The sequence below is a fragment of the Phoxinus phoxinus genome (assembly GCF_949152265.1).
Source record: "Phoxinus phoxinus genome assembly, chromosome: 7".
In the NCBI taxonomy this organism is placed as follows: Eukaryota; Metazoa; Chordata; class Actinopteri; order Cypriniformes; family Leuciscidae; genus Phoxinus; species Phoxinus phoxinus.
Window position 1 is genome coordinate 35,456,874 of NC_136882.1, and position 15,150 is coordinate 35,472,023.

General features: G+C 36.5%; 1 protein-coding gene across 16 annotated transcripts in view; it reads right to left on the reverse strand.

The window, feature by feature from the left end:
* Positions 1-15,150, reverse strand: part of tns1b (tensin 1b) — a 129,345-nt gene that overhangs the window by 61,432 nt on the left and 52,763 nt on the right. For 9 of the 16 annotated variants that reach the window (XM_079618621.1, XM_079618620.1, XM_079618615.1 and 6 more), the window contains exons 4-10: positions 11,714-11,763; positions 6,652-6,823; positions 6,163-6,213; positions 5,949-6,071; positions 4,253-4,317; positions 3,784-3,867; positions 1,015-1,127 (exon numbers count right to left, since the gene is read on the reverse strand). In XM_079618621.1, the coding sequence (XP_079474747.1) occupies positions 1,015-1,127; positions 3,784-3,867; positions 4,253-4,317; positions 5,949-6,071; positions 6,163-6,213; positions 6,652-6,823; positions 11,714-11,739 (634 nt within the window). In that variant the 5' untranslated portion in view covers positions 11,740-11,763. Of the gene's footprint in view, positions 1-1,014; positions 1,128-3,783; positions 3,868-4,252; positions 4,318-5,948; positions 6,072-6,162; positions 6,214-6,651; positions 6,824-11,713; positions 11,764-14,824; positions 15,062-15,150 lie in introns of those variants that run through there. The other 7 variants (XM_079618619.1, XM_079618624.1, XM_079618623.1 and 4 more) reach the window with 3 other exon arrangements.

Here is a 15,150-nt window from a genome sequence, read left to right on the forward strand (position 1 = left end):
ATACAATTCCTTTAGATTTAACTTTGTAAGTATGTCAATCATGATGAATTTCTTAATTTTTGCTATAAATTAGACTTTTCTATGTGGGACATGTTTTGTCCCGACTCTCAAGAATCAGTGATATATATATATACACACACACACAGTATATGTGTGTATACATTATATGTGTGTATAATATATATATATGTGTGTGTGTGTGTGTGTGTGTGTATACTGTATATGTGTGTGTATATATATATATGTGTGTGTGTGTGTGTGTGTGTGTGTGTGTGTGTGTGTGTGTGTGTGTGTGTGTGTATACTGTATATGTGTGTATACGGTATATATATATACATATACAGTATACACACACACACACACATATATACACGCATACATATATATATATATATATATATATATATATATATATATATATATATATATATATTATACACACATATATTATACATACATATATATATATATATATATATATATATATATATATATATATATATATATATATATATATATATATATATATATATAGTAAATGATGGCCAAATGGGTGAACTAACTCTTTTAAAATAATCATAATTTGATTTGATGTAGTTCATTAATCAGTCAATTCAAATAATTTAATGTTGGTGCTTTTTTGTCAATAATACATATATTTTTTAATCACTGGACAACTTAGAAGACTTTATGGTCCAGCACATTGAGAATGCCACACATATCTTGTTTCAGAGGATGGATTTGATTATACAACAAATGTGATGTGGTCACATGTTTCTCTGGCTAAGCCCGACTGTGGTTTCTACGATCAGATTCTGGACCCCGTCTACAGCTGTATTTAGCGCTGACCACTTGTGATCGGATCACCCGAGATGTGTGTAATAGAGCAGCATGTTGTCAGTCTGACAGGAAGGTGTCAAAAGCAGCAGGACTGGAGACGGCCCCCAGAACCCTGCCTTCAACACCTCCGGGAGTCACTGACTGATGGCCCACAGCCAGAGCGTTTCAGCTCACCTCCTTTGGACTCGAAGTTCGGGATCCCGTGCATGATCACATGGTGCAGAAACAGGGGCTTGTTGTTGATCTTGATGTGGCCGGAGAGCAGACCGCTGAAGTACTGCACATACCTAGAGCAAAACACAAGATTATCAGCAATACACAAAACTACTGGACAACAGACCTAAGATATGAACAAGTGTGTACTAGAGATATCAAAACTACTGGAACTTCTATAAAAAAAAGCCATAAAAAAATACATCCTTTACAATTACAGTAATCAGAAAGATGAAGAATCAAAGCGAGCAGAATGATGGCAGCCTAAACGTGCACGTATCCATGTATAAGTTCACCACTTTTGTATGTTTTGTAATATACAGTACACAAAATATAAACATGTTTTAGATATAAAACTTACATAAAAATATATAAAAATACTTAAGTTAGTTGATTAAGGCATTAGCATTAATGCATGACCTAACAATACTTTTACAACATGTATTAATCTAGGTTAACGTTCATTTCTACATATACTGATGCATTTTTTTTAAAGTTAAATGTTAACAAATTAAACTATATTTCTGTTACTACATACAGTATATGTTAACACAATAAAGAAATATGTCTAGAAAAATAGAATAATTAATATTTACTGATTATTTTGTAAATAAAGGACCTTGGACATCAAATTTTTGCTGTGGTATTAAAGTTTTATCGAGAATCATAAAATTTCAATGGCATTACTATCTGCTCCTGAGTTTATCGTGACAAGAAACACAGATGCACCTGTTGTATAATCTTGCTGAGTGTGTGAAAGTCTCGGGTTTCAAGCAAAAGACATATTCTTGTGCATGTGTATTACATAACATACTATCTAAACACTGTTGTCAACACCATTTAGGGTCATAGGACGGATTCATCTGCAGTCGAGGAGCGTTTTGCTGTGTTTCCGAACCCTTGGCACAGATGTTATGTTTTATAAACAGGAAAAAGCATTTTTCTTCTTGAACGTTGAGGTTGTGTCTCTGGAGAGGGACAGTGACCAGTGTTTTCTGGACCCTCCTGGCAGATCGCCCGAGGCCTGGTTTCCCATGAACATTCAGTTGTTCCAGGGCCCCTCTATTCCAGAAATCACAAGCTTCTTCTTTCGTCCTGGAGCAAGCTCTTACCATGACTCTGCTTTTCCATTTTCCATGAAGGGAGCACAAGTATGTGCCCCAATGAAATCTAGTTTTAATGAAGCCTGAAGTGCCAGTGCTTCCATATACAGATGGAATGCTTGATTCTGTAAAAGCAGCACATCCGTGGCCAAGTGTTCCCTTATGAGGCGTAAATGGGTGTGTGTCGAGGCATGATGTGCTCCAGCACAGAGTGCATGTACACGTTTATCAGCGCAACTGTACATTGGGGTCCAAAAACTATTGAAACTACAAGTGGAAAAACATTATTTTCTTTAATATACATTTTTTTGTTGCAAAATATAAAATCCCCATTGTAATCTGAGTGAAAGGCTGAACTGGAAAGCACTGGAGCTGGCATGACCAAAACCTAATGTTCATGTTCTCCAGCATAATTTCGAGATGTTCCAGGGAACAGCAAGAACATCTGTTCAAACATGTGACATGATCTCAATACCACTCATTTTACTTATTTAAATGGGACATATTATGCCCTTTTTCAAAGTCTTGATTTTGGTTTTGGGGTCTACTAGAACAGGTTTTCATCATTCATAATTTTTCACATATTTTACATTGTTGCAGCACCTCTCTTCTTAGTCTTTCAGTAACACTCTACTAACACTCTAGTAACACTGTTTAGTTTCCTCTGTTTATCCCCTCCTTTCAAAAAGCACAATATGCTCTGATTGGCCCACTGTGTAATTGGTCAACCGCTTCAAGCTTGTTTCGTAAATGTCACGCCCCTTACCGTAACCATGATTTTCAAAACACTACTAATGTATTTAATACATTAATAAAATACAGTAAAACAGCAATATTGTGAAACATTATTACAATTTAAAACAATGGTTTTCCTATTTTAATATGTAATTTATATCTGTGGTGCAAAGCTGAATTTTCAGCATCACTACTCCAGTCTTCAGTGTCACATGGTGCTTCAGAAATCATTCTAATATGCTGATTTGCTGCTCAGGAAATTATTATACTCTCATTGTTATTATCAATTGAAAATAATTTATGCAGCTTATTTTTGTGGAAATTGTGATATATTTTTAGGATTCTTAAGTAAAGCCTTATAATAACTTTTGTAACATTATGAATGTCTTTACTGTCACTTTCGATCAAACTGTGCCCTTGTAAAAGTATTAAAATCTTTAAAAACGAAATCTTGCTGACCCCAAACTTTTGAATGCTTGCATATTTTTTCAGTATTAGCAATCACAGTGAATTTGATTGCAACTGCAATAGTTTGAGCACATCTGATCTGAGACCTGGTATGAGATATGTCATTTGCATATACAGAATGATAGTGGCGGTAATGAGGCAAGATCAGACATGAGGTCCTCAGAAAGAGATTACGTAACTTTCTCTTTTTCTTCTCATTTTAAGGACATACCACACTCCCATAGGGTATGGTTAGGTAAACAACACATAACCCAACTTAACCTAACAAAACTACACAAGCATCGTTTGCATGATTAGGACACCGTTATCTGGAGCTGAAGCTCATAAATGTGAACAATGGCTGTAACTGAATGTTCACAATGAGGGTCAAACTCATAAAGCACAAAGATAAGAGGTCAGGTGGGGAAAACAATGCACAACTGACCTTCTCTGGGAAGGCTGACCCACAGGAAGCACTTTATCTTCATAAAACCTCTTCATGGCAAACCTGTCCAGAGCCTGGTCCGCACTGCAGAGGCACAGGAAACACGTTTGGGGAAATTGCTCCAACACATTGCAAAAAAGACGACATATTCTTAACAAGCATCTTTGTCTAGTTTTCAGTAAACGCATCTAAATCTGCTTCTTGAATTTACTGGAAGCTTTCTGTTCATAAAAATAGCACGTTTTGCATTAGAGATGAATTTGATCAGCACTTAATTTGAGTCTTGAGACAAATCCTCCTTTGTAAAGTGATGCGTTTTGGCAGTTGTTTTTCCCGCCGCCCTCCCCGCTCATGTGTTACCTAACGTGTGGCCAGTCTTGTGATGTGGGATTAAGGTCTTTCCATAATAAGTGTTCAGGAGCATCTTTAACTCAATAAACACAGACAGTACGCAGTCTACATGTCTTACCTCGCCGATATGTTGCTGTAATGCATGTACGCAGCCACAACCACCCCTGTTCGACCTCGGTTTCCCTGCATGAAGAGAAGCAGATAGGGTTAGCAAATAATGCAGTACTTTATTTCATGTCTCCATCATATACGTTTCAATATTTAGAATATTTAACACGTTTGGTTTTTTTTAGATGGAAGTCATGTTAGTTTGTTTTTATTTAAGGAACAAACTAAGATGATTATATATGTCACAATTTACAATTAAATGACATTATAACATGGAAATACTGTCAAGAAAACATACACACAAACACACACACACTAAAATGAAAAATATAAAACATAAAAATGTATTCAAAACACTAATAAATACAAAAATACTATATTAATGGTAATGACTAAAATAACAGTAAAGAGGTAGGCTACATCAGAGAGGCATGAATGACCCAAAAAAACATGACAGCAAAGTACATGACAGAAATATTAATATATGGTTTGAGTCATTTTGAACACAGTTGTGCTCTTTCTGAATGAGTGAACATTTCCTCCATCAAGCCATCGCCTCGTCTTTCCACTGTTACAAAGAACAACACAGGTTGCCATAACAATACAATGTGGTTTCCTGTTAGAAAGGCAGCATATTTGTGTTTATGACATTTCTGGCCCTTTATAAATCCAGATCACAACCTCTCTTCGCAGTGCTACACTTCTTGAAAGACTCATGAAGAGCTTTACGGATAGTAATGGGTAAGATGCACTTTGAGGGTGTGGAAAGAGTCGGCTGTATTTGAAATCGAGTGGAAATACAGTGAAATGGCTTTCTGAAAGCACTAGAGCATTTCAGGATAGACCTGCGACTCACTGAGGACCAGTGGTCTAGAAGATAACCCACAAACTCCTCAAGAGGCTGGTTTCTGACGTTTATACTCACGGTCAGAATCCCTTTCATTAGAGAGGCATTTAACAATACCGCTATCCTCAAAAACAACATTTTACAATCTAACTTCAAAACGCATTGTCATCATTCTAATGTTTATAAGTGCTAACCAGCAATGTGACTTAACCAGATCAGAGGGCGATGAAAGAGTAAATTCAAATGAATTGTTTAAGAAAACAGATTAGCTTGAACCTCAAGACTGGGTCAGGCAAAGGCTTTCAAAACAATGGCGAAGTACTAACTTTACAAGTAAATTCAGTCATGGTTTCTCATGTAAAGACTCGGCAATTGTTTCATAAATCTCACTGTTCAGACCACCATAACCTTAGGGCCCACACCACCCCAGGTTTATTAGGAGTAGCATGAGAACGCCATCTACTGACAAAGCCCTATGGGTACTGTTTACAGTAAATATAGGCATACTGTGCAGAGAGAAAAATATTATGCAAACATCAATGCAAGTGACTTTTTTTTTTTGACTGGGTCAAAATACATAATCATTAAATTACTAGATTTACAATTACATCTATAACTACAATTATTTTGGTTTGGAAAACACCTTGAATAGATTTATTTGCAGTGTATTATGGGCATTGCCTGTTGCGTAGATATTTGGAAGAGCCTTCAAATCATTAGTGCAGTTATAAAGCCTTCACATCCAGCTCACTGTGTTTTTTTATTACATGCTGAGAGACATTATGATGTTTGTTGCTACTGTTACCAAAAAAGCATGCCTCTCATTCCCAGAGCAGAACAAGCACAACTAAAGCAGTACCTTATTGTGTAAGACCACCACATTGTGACTGTCAGCGTTCATCCAAGTGTCCATGGCTTTGCAGATGCTGCAGATCTTATCCAGAGCTGGAGCGTGATGGTCCGGCCAGCCAAAATCCAGAACCTTATGGAAACAAACACACAAGAGCATAAGTAAGACCAAAAGGAACCAACATCTTTACTTTAGATAACATAAAACAGTAAACTCTACTTACTTTGGGATTCAGCTTGGAGATATCATATCGCTTTTCACTGAGGTTGAAGAGCTGTAATAAATAATAATACAAATACAATATTTTTTTTTAATAAATTTTTTAAATATATTTCTAAATAAATGATATGAACATAAATACAATTTGTAAAAAAAATATATTTATTTTTTAAATTCTACATCTGTAATTGTAATGCAAATACTGGTACTAATAAACTCATATTAGCACTCAAAGCAGTAACACTATTTCGATAGTCCACTTTACACAACTTGGCAACTACATGTTAACTAACTCTCATTGGAGTATTACTAGACTGCTTAAATAACTGCTGAGAATTTATATTGATGGTCCCCAAAAGACATTCTTGATTATAAATAAATGTGCAACTACCGGTACATGTAAACTTATTAACAGTCTACTATTACTATGTTGCAAAGTGGACTAATCAAAATAAAGTGTAAGCCTCAAGGCTATTGAGTTTTGAGGTCTTACCAAGTAGTTGTCACCATGTTTAGAGCGTAGCATGGTGGCCACCTCCTTTATGTTAGCGCTGTAGCTCGGTTCTTCTACATTACTGGGGAACGTCACAGAAATGATGCGTTCTGTGATGTAGACCAAGTCCACCTCATAGTTTTCCTCCATGGCCTGAATCAAACTCAAACTCCTGCAAAAATTAGAAGACCAGATAATGGTTAGAGAACATTAGCAATAATACATGTCTACAGCAAATAATTTGCTTTTTTCGGTGTTCACCAAAGGCAATTCACAACACTCAAGCAAAGTCTTGTGTCTCACAGTACATGACATCATGAAATCACCATGTTTTTTCAGAGGAATGCCTCACCTCAAACATGTCAGCGCTGAACAGTCTATTAAACACATATCTGATGTTCAGTATGGTTTGAATAAAATATAGTGGGGAAAGATTGATCGCAGAGATAAACAAACGAGATATGAAAATATCCTGCATTCCGTGTGTGCAGCAGGGCAGACAAAAGAAAACAATTTGGTCACTGGTGAGGCGTAGGTCTGCCAAGGATGTAACCACAATCAGGCCCTCATCTCTGACCTCACTCTCTCCTCAGGTCTGGATTTCAAGGCAATCAGAGAGAAGTACGGCAGGAAGACGGCCATCTTTAAATCCAGAGCTCCGTTCCAAAACCTGGTAAGCTTCCTAAGTAGGCAGCATTTTGGTGTGCACCCAAACTGAAAACTGTTTTAAAAGGTAGCCTGAATTCTCTTCTTGGAGAATCCCAGAATGCATTGTGACTATCTTAAAAAAATGTTACAAAAATATTGGGTTCTATATCATAGACAATGAATCAATTCAAACCCCTTAATCTTTTCAAATCGTATTATGTGGCTGCCTTATGTTAAACTAATTTAAATTAATTGTTGTTGTTTTTTCACATCAATCTGCACTCCATACACCATAATGACAAATCAAAAAACAAATCTGTGACAACTTTGCAAATACTGAAATAAGTATTGCATAAGTATTCAAACCCTTAACTCAATACTTATTTAAAGTGCCTTTACAGCCTCAAGTCTTTTTGGGTATGACATGACAATCTTTGCACATCTGCATTGGGGGATTTTCTGCCGTTCTTCTCCTCAGATCCTCTCAAGCTCTGTCAGGATGGATGGTGACCGTCGGTGGACAGTTATTTTCAAGTTTCTCCAGAGATGTATGATTGAGTTCAAGTCCAGGCTCTGGCTGGGCCACTCAAGGACATTCACAGAGTTGTAAATAAGCCAGTCTTGCACTGTCTTAGCTATGTGCTTAGGGTCATTGTTGTCCTTTTGCCCAGTCCGGGGTTCTGAATGCTCTGGACCAGGTTTTCATTAAAGACATTTCAATATTTTAAGTCTTTTAATTATCTCTATAAGTTCCCCAGTACCTGCTACTGAAAAAAAAAAGAAAAAAGAAAACACGCCACCACCACACTTTACTGTTGGGATGGTGTTGTGCAGGTGATGAACAGTGCCTGGCATGATGTCTCCAGACATGATGCTTGTAAATGTGGTTCATCAGACCAGATAATCTTGTTTTTCACAGTCTGAAAGAGTCCTTTAGGTACGTTTTTACAAATTCCAAGTGGGTTTTCATGTTGTCCACTGAGGAGAGGTTTGAGTCTGGCCATTCTGCCATAAAGCCCAGATCGCTCGAGTGCTGCAATGATGTTTGTCCTTATCTTAGTTTATCTCATCACCATTTATGACCATGGAGCTCCACCAGAGTGACCATCAGCTTCTTGATCACCACTCTAACCAAGGCCCTTCTCAGTCAATTGCTCAGTTCAGCTATAGGAAGAGTCCTGGTTGTTCCAAACTTCTTTTATTAATGATTATGGAGGCTACATGCTTCTGTGAACCTTCAATACAGCAGAATGTTTGTAGTCTTCCCCAGATCTGTGTCTCGACACAATCCTGTCTCTGAGCTCTACAGGCAGTTCCTTTGACCTCATGGCTTGGTTTTTGCTCTGATATATATTTATAGCTGTTAGAACTTTTATCGAGAGGTGTGTATCTGTCCAAATCATACCAATTCAATTGAATTTGCCACAGGTTAACTCCAATCAAAGTGAAATTGGAATGCTCCCAACCAAGCAAAAATTAAAATGTCCCAGAATAGGGTATGAATACTTATGCAATGAAATTAATTCTTCTTCTTTATAAATTTGCATTGTTATCACAAATAATGTTTTCCCTTTGACGTCACGTATGTGTATATTAGTTTAGATTGTAGATTAATTTCAAAGAGAAAAAAAGTAATTTAAAGCAGTTTAACATAAGGAAGAAAAAAAAAACTGAAGGGGTTTGAAAACTTTTGCAAGACATCGCAAAAAATGTGTTTTATGCATGTTCATTTTCATTTTTAAACTTAGTTTTTCACAATTCATATTACAACATACTAACAAAGCTCTATTGAAATCAATCATGAGTGTGTGCTTTAGTGATGTAGGAAGCAGACAGTAAGGCAGCTCACTATTGAGCATGCAAACCTTTAGTAAATTAAGGTGAGTGTTTGAACTCAGGCTGTGTAGCTTCTGGAAAGATACCTGTTGGTGAGGCCCATTTTTGCCCTTGTTTAGCAACGAAGCCACGCATAGGAAAATCTGGATTTCGTCATGGTTTCTGGGCATTGCAGCTACAGTAAATCATGTAAATCTCTCTACGGCTGATTTTAATCGAAAAGCGATTCGCATTCAGTGCATTTCACAGAAACCAATGTAAATAACACATGATTGTGAATGGTAAAAGACATATAAACATTGAACTTGCACCACACTGTCTGGCAAAACACACACAACATTGCACAGCTCTCAAGAGATCTCTCTGGATGATCGCAGTGTGTGGAAAATACAAGGCGCAACAATGTCTGAACAATCCTTTAATGTTCAGGATCCTCCCCTGTTCACACAATCCTTTTGAAAACCCATAAGATTTATGCATTCATTCACTTTTAAACAAACATATCCACTAACCATAATCCATCTTAACCAGGTTCTAAATGCAGTGAAACAGTCACTATTGACTTTTGTTTGCACTATTTGTTTTGTGGAATTGACAAACAAAAAAAATGTACGTACATTTTCAACTGAGAATGGAATAAGTTCTTCATCAAGTGATGATCAAATGATGGAAAAAGAACCGTTTCATGTGCCTGGATCTCAAATGCTTTTCATATATTCTATGGGCATGTTTGTACTGTTAACTGTTTTGCATACACTGTAAAAAAAATCTTAATTTTACAGGTAATTGTCTGTATTTTTTACCGTTTTTTTACAGAATTTTTACCTGGACTGTTTCCTGCTGGTGGAATGACCAGCACAACTCAATACATCTTCAAGAAACTGCTAAAGATCCATCTTTTTCGTAAACACTTGACACAATAATACTACCTTTGTTTAAAAAAAAAAAAAAAAAAAAAAAACTTGCTATGTGTACTGGGCTAGACTAAACTGGGACTTGTCACTGCACCTGTTGCTCCTATTGTTCTCTTAATTGGTAAGTCACTTTGGATAAAATGTAATTGTAAACGTATAAAATTAGTTCTATTAGAGTATAAAGGTATTCAGCAATGGCATTTTAATGTGGATATTTTTACATGTTCTAAATTATATACTAAGCTTGTATTTCCTATCATTCACATACAGTATCTTGATGTTCAGTGTTTGTTTAATGACTTATACTGTAAATGTGCAGGTATTCTGTACTTATACATTTAGTTATTCAAAAAAGTTTTGGATTGTAAATTGGATTGAAAAAAAATAAAAATAAAAACTAAATATACAAACTTTGTATTTTAATTTATGTACTTATTGCATTTTTATACATAACTTCATAGTTATTTTACACAGAAAAACTATATATAAAAAGAAATTTACTGTAGATTAAGACAGCATTATCATAAAATAACTTTATAAAACCCTAAATTTACAGATTAACCTGAAAGTTAAATGTTTTTTTAATGTTATTTGACATAATATATATGTTTTTCCACGGTTAATTAAACCATTATCAACAGTAATATACTGTCATTTAATTAATTTGAAAGTCAATTCTGTATTTTTACGGTTTTTGCCTGTAATTTTGTGAAATGGTTATTTGCTGTAATTTAACGGAATCAGTCTGGAAACTTTGCTGCCAGAGATTTACCGTTTTTTTACGGGATTTTTTTTTTTAGTTTAATTCTTGAGTTAAATGGCAGCTAAAACAACACCGATAGTGCATGCAAATAAAACAGTGCTATCAGCGGGTGCAATTCATTCTCCAAAATAAGTTAAACTACAGTACCACACAAACTCCATCTACCATTGAAAAATACCTTGCCATAAAAATAAAACAAAACAGGAATGCTCTTTTTGGGTCTCGTTTTAAGGTTGTGCCCAAATGGACAGTTTCCCAAAACAAGAGACAAATAAAATAGCTGCCCATGTAAATAAAGAGTAAAAATTCCCCCTGGTAGCTGAAATTGGAGCTATTTGTAGTGATGTATTTCACAAAGCATCTTCTCACAGCCTGGCATGAACACACCCAACAGCTGAGAGACATAAGACCATTGGAATGGATCTGAGATCAACTCTAGTGTTATATAACTAATCGTTTATTTGTTTTGAATTATCTTAAAGGTTTGCATCCTAGAGTGTTTTTGTTTATAAGATTCTGTTGAATATATTTTAAATTGTTCTGATATAAATGAATGTGTATAACTATGATACCAGAGATTTGTTTTTTCCATGGGTGGGCAGTGTCTCATTTGCTACCAGTAGCCTATCTATAGCAAGCGATCACTCAAGATAAAGGTGGCATTATTAATCTAATATATGTGGGAGAGAAGCCCTATTAGGACATCATAACTTATCCCCGGAGACTGTGTAGATGTTTTAAAACTTGTTTAATCTTTGCACTCAGAAACTGCTATAAAGAATGTGAGACTGATCCAAGCAGAGTCAGATGTCAAACAGAGCTGGATTTAGGAATGCTATGAAGATTCACATGAGATATTGATTAAACTAATTTCTGATGAAGACAGACAATGACATCTCACCTGGATGGCCTGTGTCGAGACTCCATGCTCTTGGAGGATTTGGTTGAGCCCTAAAAGAAAAGAAAAGAAAATTAGGTAGTTAGAAATGAAAAAAAAAATCTGCTTGAGGAAAGCAAGTGTCTGAACTAGATTCACGATTCCTGTAGGAAACATCAGACACATTTTTTTTAAACCATTTGCTGTTTTCTGTTGGTTATGTATGAACACACGACATACACACTATATTTATGCGGCGCAAATATGCTTACATAGATGCAAGACGAGATAATGCATGAACATATTTGCTGTCAGTTTTGATTTCCGAACATTTTTTCAATGTAGGCCTAAGTCAATAGAATGTTTTTAAACTTTAATCTTACATTTCGTAAAAGTATAAAGTTTACAAATCCAAAAATGTTAAGATGGCTGATATAATGTCAATGTATTCACAAAACATTTTAATGACTGTAAAGGTGTACAAAATGAAGTCTATGCCATTTTTGCTAAAAAATCTAGTAAAAGAAATACTATACATTAACAAAGCTATTGGTAGAGTTTGGAATCAACACAACAAACAGAGAACATTCTGTTCAGCTTATGCAGATAATCTCGAAATGACCAAATAATGTCCAATTATTCAGCCTGGCCGATACAGCGGACTAATAATGATCTCACAAATACGACAGTTTCCAGATGTTTTTAGCCCATTTCCTGTTTAAAAATGACCGTAAACCAGTTACTCTTCATCTCCAGACCTAAGGCTGTTCAGCTGATTACACCAATGAAAAGGCCATTTGTTTGGACAGTTTTATTTGTGTCTCTCCATTTGCAAAACTGTGTTAATACAGGTTGAAGAGAGCTGATGTGAGTGTGTGGTCTGTATCTAACATTGAACATGTCATCTCAGCTGTATATACTGTAAAGGCAATGACAGCCTGTGAGGTGAGGTGAGGGAACGAAATTATATGGATTTCACACCGGAGACATTGAAAGGTGAAGTGTGTAATTTCTGCACTATTTTTTGCAATTTGGTTTGGTACTTGTAGAGGGACAAAAATACACGCTTCACCTTTAATATCACATCTAGATACAAAGAAAAGTTAAAGTGTTAATGGTCTCATTCTGAGTCTTACAAAAGTAAGAAAAGCCTCGAAAATGCGTGGTTTATGCTCACCGTCGAAATGACATACTCGTGTATGACTGACAAGGAACAATGCTTACTAAGAAAACCCAGAATCCAACGTATAATTATACAGTACACAGTGCTGGGGCCTTTTCTAGAAACTGTATAGACTTTGTATGTGGTTTCCCATATGTAGCAGTCTTAGAATAGTACAGAATAACTTGAGGAAGTGAAATGATGGGAAAATTTCAAGTTCAAATGTCTTCAAAAAGATCACAATTTACTGAGGTTTGAATCTGGTTCAACTGGGACATTGCTTGATGAGCGATGCCATACAGTAGTGCATAACTAAAATTGTTGTTTTTTACTATAATATTTACTATAGAAATTGCCAGGATTATATTGTCTAACAAAACCCATTTTCTATTCAATTTGGTAAACAAAATATGGAATGGCATTGCAAAATGGCTGTTTTCAAAAAGTCCTACCCCAAACTCATGCAATTGGTTGAGTCAATGTCGATGTGACAGGACAACCCTCCCTCCATCCCAAAAATAAAAAAATAAAAAAATTCCAATGAAACGCATAAAAAAAAAATGCACACACATCACCTGATTTCCGTGCATTTCAGGTCTGGAAATCACAACATTGACCGTGGGAACCCTGGACATTTTAGTTAACTAATTATCTTAAATAAAGACTTAAAAGAACTGTCCCCCTAAAAATGAAAATTCTGTCATTATTTACTCACCCTCATGCCTTTAAAACCTATTTGACTTTTTGTTTCTTCTGTGGGACACAAAAAAAGAAGATAATTTTTAAGAAAGTGTCAATGTTTTTGTTCATACAATGAAAGACAATGGGGTCTAAAACAACAGTAACCTCCCATTGTCTTTCATTGAGCAAAAACGGTCGAAACATTCTTCAAAATATCTTCTTTCCACAGAAGAAAGAAAGTCATGATGACATGATAGTGAGTAAACGATGACAGACTTTTTATGTTTGGGTGAACTATCACTCTAAGCCTATTTACGCTGTGTATATATCTATATGTACCGTTGTTATTTTTCATAGTCTTTCTACTTCAAAATTTCACGTTTAATTTAATGTGTATTTAATTAAATCAATTCTCAGTGACAACTCAGTGACAGTTTTTTTAAAAGCAAATCCTACACCTTTTTCATTTCAGTGTAGGAGGATTTATTAAGTAATGTTCCCACACAGCATTAGTTTCCTAAATAATCCTCTTTTCCAAGAATCCCAAAATATTGTTTTCACATATAGTACTTAGAGACCAATCAAGCTTCAAATGATCAGACTGTAAAAGACCATTAACACATTTTGTAGTGTAACACACTTTTGTGTGTATAGATTACTGGGCCAGGCCATTACGAACACTCATAAAGCGCAAAGAAACACAAATAAGCCATACTAAAAGAGATTGCCAAAGTCGCTCACTTATAGCCTGAGCAAGATATTGCGACACACTCGAGTAAAACACCCTTGGCATTGCAAACCCCCTCTCTCCATCCACAGGGTCCACCTTCCATCTCTCGCCACACCGTGCCCGGCTCCAAAAACATTCCCTTAATCAGCCGATAATTGCGACCCCCAGAAGGACGGCCAAGAAAGGGTGGGTGGGGGGTTGGACGGGGTCTCAGCCAGGCTTGATCAAAACCAGCTGGAAACGCTGCTTTCGAGCGGGCCCGAAAAATGAACAATCAGAGAGCGCAGGGAAGAAAGCGAGGGATAGCTTTGAGGAACAAGTTACCACTGCACAAAGACCAACACTCTTAAAAATAAAGGCTTTTGGTTGGCATGAAGAACCTTAAACATCCATGGAAGCTTTCCATTGCACAAAAGGTTCTTTAAAGAGGAAAAGTTATTTTAAGAACTGTTCACTGAACACCCAAAAAGGTTCTTCTATTGCATCGCTGCGGGAGCTCCTTTTTAGAACATTTCATTTGTAAAGCGTACAATCAAAGTCAGGCGGAAACCTGAAGGCCTACCTTAAACAGGTAACCCGTACTCCACCTCCACGCATCACGCAAGGAGGACAAGCGCCTCCGTAGGGAGCCGCTGGGATTCATGGTCGGGAAGTAACGGTTCCCTTCTCCTTGCATTCCCCTTTTCCCGAAGCGCGCCCCACGTTCCTGGCTCTATTTTGGTTCTGCGCTGTGCCGAAGATGCCACATGCCTGGCGTCAAACTCAAGCGGACCGCAGCTTTCTTCCTTCTCCCACTTGCAGAGTTACTCTTTCCCTTGTTTTGTTCCCTCCCGCCTCCCTCTCCGGCCCCTCCTTGTTCCTCGGCACCTCTCCCCTCCCTCTTTCCCA